General features: G+C 39.6%; 1 protein-coding gene across 2 annotated transcripts in view; it reads right to left on the minus strand.

Annotated features, from left to right (window-relative positions):
- Nucleotides 1-5,679, minus strand: part of Commd1 (copper metabolism domain containing 1) — a 194,361-nt gene that overhangs the window by 123,154 nt on the left and 65,528 nt on the right. Inside the window, exon 3 of one of the 2 annotated variants that reach the window (XM_023720845.1) lies at nt 754-873. The exons of the other annotated variant lie outside the window; for it this stretch is intronic. Coding sequence (XP_023576613.1) covers nt 802-873 — 72 coding nt within the window. The 3' untranslated portion in view covers nt 754-801. Of the gene's footprint in view, nt 1-753; nt 874-5,679 lie in introns of those variants that run through there. 2 annotated transcript variants of the gene reach the window in all.

Consider the following 5,679-nt stretch of genomic DNA (forward strand, 5'->3'; position numbering starts at 1 on the left):
CCTGGATCAAGTTTTAGTTTTCGGCATGTAGAGAGCCAGTTTTTCCAGCACCATTTGTTGAAGAGGCTATCTTTCTTCCAGTGAATATATTTGGCCCCTTTGTCAAAGATAATGTGGCTGAGTGTGTTCGTAGGGGCTTCAGCGTCTTCTAATCTATTCCATTGATCCTCAGGTTTATTTTGTTGCCAGTACCATGCTGATTTTATCACAGTAGCCTAAACCAATAAATTTAAAAATAAAAAAAAAAAATAACAAAATTGTTTTGAAGAATTTCATTGAAAAGTTCTGCAAACAATGAAACCTCAAATGTTTTTTTTATTATCCTCAAATCTGTAATCCAAAAGGACACTCAAAGACATGATGCTACAATCAAAATTGCCACTTTTTGCAGTCCAATTTGGATGTACAATGATGGCTGGATCATCAGGCAAAATGTATCTGTCTCCTTTCCCAACACCAGCATTCCATTTCTCCTTGGCATTTCCTCTCATCTTCCTCTTTATCATCTTCAGACTTCCTATCATCTTCCTCTGTTTCTTTCTCAGATCTAATTCCTTCTGTTCTTCTTTTGTTCATCTACTTTACACTGTTTTGTCAATGGAGCTATTAACTTGGATTTTAATCCTTTAAAACTAAGAGCTAGACTTTCTAATTCTTTTCAGAGATCATTTACCTTCATTGTCTTTGGATCCAGCTTCCACCAATGGGTAGGTTTAGAAATCTCTGAAATCTCTTTAGCTTTACCATCATCCTTCTTCATTCTGTTCTCTAACAGCCTCCTTGCATTCACCTTGAAGCTTCTCAACAGCTGCTGCTTGTATCCTTGCAAGAGGGTTTCCCCCTCTGAGCAGGTAAAAAGGCAATGCCAAACACCCGAGAAAAATAAAACCACTATTTCCACATGAACTGAAACTGTACACCCCTTGTGGGATATTTCAGGACGACAGTAGTAAATCTCTGCAAAATGGTACCATAGTGTGCATACACTTATATCAAAGCCTGTCAGAGCCTTACAACAATGAATAGCAGTCTTGATCAACACAGAAGGGTCCTTTTCTGGGTCTGGTCTACCCAACAAAGGAGATCAATAGCCTCTAATGGCCATGGCTTCATTCTTGCCTTTCATGCCCACTAAAAACATAACAAGTCTAGCAGGACATTGAATTCTATCCCAAAGTTCTTGTGGGTCTTCAGCAAGAGCACATATTTATGACACAAATCTTCCATGCTAGAGCTAGCCATCAGCATTACTTTTGCACTATATAAGTGGTCAGCATCTAAGGGATCAAGAACAGTCATGTTTTTCTCTAAGGACTATACTTCTCTGTGCATTACATAGAAATTGCAGTAATTTACCAGCTGAAATGGTCCTGACAAAGGGAAAGCATCCACCCAGGTGAGCTGACATCAAAAAAAGTCATTAGGTATGTTTTGGTTTGGTTTGGTTTTTTTGTGACTGGCTCAGCCCACCCTGAGGGCAGGGCTGGCATGGCATGGTCCCCTCATTTTCCTAATCTTGCCTAAGCAGGCACTTTAGATCACTGAGCTATCTCACTGGCCCCTGGTGTGTACAAACTTTGATTGACAGTGTCTTAGTTCCGTTATGTGACTACAGCAATCTAAATAAAACTTGGAAAACTACACAGCATAATGTGGAACAACACATCAGACTCTCCAAGGTGATCCTTCTCTTTCCTGGGTGATCGCTCCCAGGTCTGTTTGCTCTGAGGTGATCTTACCCTGGATCAACATTTTTCTCTTTCACAACTTCGGTGATCTTTTCTGTTAGGCACCTTATCTACTTTCTCATTTCTTCCTGAAAACCTAGATCAATCCTTTGTACTGGCTATGGCTGTGAAACTATACAAACAGGAGGCTGCAATAAGCCAGCTTTCTTCAGCAGCAGTATAAGAGAAACTTTTGAAATCTGTACCTGTAGCAAGGACTGAGGCTGTGAGTGAGCCTGGACCTAAAACATATGCTGTCTGTGATGTGATTGGCTGAAGTATAGCAGGAGAAGTCCTCAATAAAGGTTGGTTTGGGACTGATTCTGATTTGGTAGTGTTTGAATTCTTTGAGTATTCTATTTACAAGACATATTGGGATTGTAAGTAGCTTCAATTAATTAATACTCAATCACCCACTTAGAGGGTTTTCCCTTTGAGGGCACTAAGCTGAAAGAGTACATCTTTATTCACAAAGTCAAAAAGTATAAAGTAGTTTCTAGTTTTGTTACAACTCCTATGAGAACTCCTGTGAAAACACCTTGTTTCTGAGGCTGGGTCTGTTGCTCACTGGATCTTGGTGTTGGATAGGATACAATTATCTGTGCTGCAGGGTGAGGAGTAGACAGGCTAAGCCTGGTAGGGAATACAACACCTGGTTGCCTTAATAGGGTCTGCTGGGGTTGCTGTAACTGTTGCTGCACACTATACAAGGCCTGCTTAGGTTGTATGACTACTGCTGCTGCAATGCAGCTGCTGCAGCTACGTCCTACTATTATAATACCACAGTCTCTGATAACTGATAGTTTGCTGGTGTCTTTGTGGTAAGGCCTGCTGCTGCCAACACAGTTTCCTGTGGGTAAAGAGTAGGAAATAGGGGCCAGCCAAATAGCCCAGCGAATTAAAGTGTCTGCAAGCAGGAGCAGGGGCCAGGGGTTCGATCCTGGGCCTGCCGTGCCAGCCCCACCCCCTGGGACATGCTGAGAGGCAAATGAGACTGGGCGTGGTGTCACGTGCCTGTAATCCCAGCTCTTGGGAGACTGGAAACAGGTGGATCATTATTAGTCCAATCTAGTAGTGAGACCTTGAACACCCTGAAGACCCTTCCCCCCTTCCACCACAAAAAAGACCTAAACACTTAGGAGCTAGGGAGATAGCTCAGTAGAATAAGTGTTTGCCTTGCACTTGCCAGGGAAGCTCAATTCCCAGTTCTGAAAAAAAAAAAAAAGAAAGAATAGGAAGGAAATGCTCCAAGAAGGGATGCTGCTGAACACCCAGTGCAGCTGGCTGTGACACTGCAGTGGCAGTAAACTGAGTAGCCTACGGCCGACTCTTCTGTCCTCCACACTGAGCCATGATGCAAAGGCGGGAAAACACCTTCACGCCAGGGCACCAAGACGAGAATTCCCAGCCCTTCCATAGATCCAACAAGATGTTAAGAATCCCACTTCAACCACCCACAGCCCCAAATAAGCATTGACCAGACCTTCACAAATCAGGTCCTGGCTAACACCGAAGCCATTTCCTAACCTTTGTTTTATATAAATGTGAGTATAACAAATCAGAGATAGATTTTTTTGGTTTTTACTCAGTTTAGATCTTATTGAGAATTCAACCAGCTTATGCATATAAATCATCTCTATCAATATCTTTTATATAAATTTTAACATTTCTTTTTTATTTTTGTTTTTACTTTTTGTATTTTAGGGAAGGATCTACAGAGCATTCAGGGTCTCATTACTAGATCAGACTCGTAGTGATCTGCCTGTTTACAGCCTCCCAAGAGCTGGGATTATAGGCGAGTACCACCACACCCAGTCTCAATCATCATCTCAGCATGCCCCAAGCATGGGGCCAGCACCTCAGGTCCAGGGATAGAATCTCCGGCCCCTGGGCCTGCTTGCAGATGCTTTAATCTGCTGAGTTACTTGGCTGGCCCTAAATTTTAACGTTTCTCTGTTGGTTTTTTTTTTTTTTTTTTCTACTTTTCTTGAGTTTGCTCTTATTTTCTATTTCAGAAGCTTGAAATATATACTATTTTTTGTTCACAACTTAATGACAAATTGACTTATATAAAGTACTATCTGATGAAGTAATGACTGGTCTTCCCAATTAGTATTTCAAACATTCATCCCTCTCCAACCAGTGTTTTCAAATTTTTCTCCTTTAATTATTATTAATTTAAAAATTATTAGTATTATGAATTTATTAGATTTTTAAAAGGAATTAAAATAGTGCCATTTTCCAATTTTGTCAGATGAACACTGAGAATGTCTTTCCTGTATCTGACCTGCCCACAGTGATGAAACATTTTTATTTAACACACATTTTGCTTAAAAACATCCATCTTAGCCAGGCGTGATGGCGTATGCCTGTAACCCACGCACCTGGCAGGCCAAGGCAGGAGGATCATCCTGAGTTTGAGACCAGCCTGGGCCACAAAATGAGCTCAAGGCCAGCCTGAACTGCACAGTGAGACCCTGTCTCAAAAAGACCAATAAATAAATAAATAAATAAATAAATAAATAAATAAATAAAATAAAAATAAAAAATCCATCTTTATGATATTACATGGCAAACAAAAGTTTAGTTACATTGAATATTTTAAGTATTTGGTATGCACTTTGACAGTTTAAAACTACATAAAATGAAAATTTTAGTTCCACTTTACAAATCTATTTAGGATTTAGGTTTATTTTCTTAAAGTAACAATTCTGGACCATGTTCTTAACGATCAATCTTCAATACAACTATCTTCCTACTCTTATTTGTCCACTGATGCAATAAATCATTCAGCAAAATTTCCATAGAAAGGTCTTAGTCAATATACTTTCTTAACCCACTAGTATCTGAGAATATCTTGGTATGTAAGAATGCCTCCCTTGGTATCTGAGTTACCTTCATATACAAATACTAACTTTGCAGGATATATAGTCTTGGTTCAAATTATTTTCCCTTAAAACTCTGTAACTGTTATTCCATTATCTTCTGACATCTAGAATTCAGTCTAACTTTTGTCCCTTTATTGGTAACCTGCTTTCTCTGTCTTAGATACTTGAAAAAAAAAAAAAAAAAAAATTTTTTTTTTTTAATTTAGTACAGGGTCTACAGGGTCTCATAGTGATCGGACTCATAGTGATTCTCCTGTTTTCAGCTTCCCAAGCACTGGGATTGCAAGCCTCTGCCACCACGCCCAATCTCAATCACAGTCTCAGTGTTCCCCAGGGGCGGGGCTGGCATAGCACGCAAGGGATTGAACCCCAGCCGCTGTGCTATGCCTAAGCAGGCACTTTAGTCTGCTGAGCTATCTGGCCAGCCCTAGTTTCTTTTCCTTTGCAATTTTTTTTTTTTTAATCCTTGAAATTTTAAAATGTCACAAAGAGCTAGGAATGGTAGCACATACCTATAATCCCAGCACTTGGGAGGCTGAAGCAGGAGCATTTCTGTGAGTTTGAGACCAGCCTAGGCAACATAGTGAGTTCAAAATCAGCTTAGACTATATAGTGAGACCTTGACTCAATAATAGTAATAATAATAATAATAATAATAATAATAATAATAATGTAGCAATAGAGTTGGTCCTTGCTATCCTTGCAACTGCTTCCAGGATCCCCATGAACACCAAAATCCCTGGATGCTTCCTTTATGTGGGATAGCATCATATGTGCATATAACCTATACAATCTTCCAATATACTTTCTATCATCTCTAGATTGTTTCTAATATTAAATGTAGTGCAAATGCTACATGAATAGCTGTTATACTATATCCTATAGGGACTAAAGATGAAAAAAGTCTGTACATGTTTAGTACCAGCACATTTAAAAAAAAATTTTCATGGTTGTATTAATCTGAGGATGATGATACATGGACATGGAGGGCTGTCTTTGAAACAGACATACAAAGGCAAGCTCAGTAGCCATTAAGGGATTTCTGAAATTTCTTGTTGACAGCA

Source organism: Octodon degus, unplaced genomic scaffold (assembly GCF_000260255.1).
Source record: "Octodon degus isolate 3935 unplaced genomic scaffold, OctDeg1.0 scaffold00078, whole genome shotgun sequence".
Lineage (NCBI taxonomy): Eukaryota > Metazoa > Chordata > Mammalia > Rodentia > Octodontidae > Octodon > Octodon degus.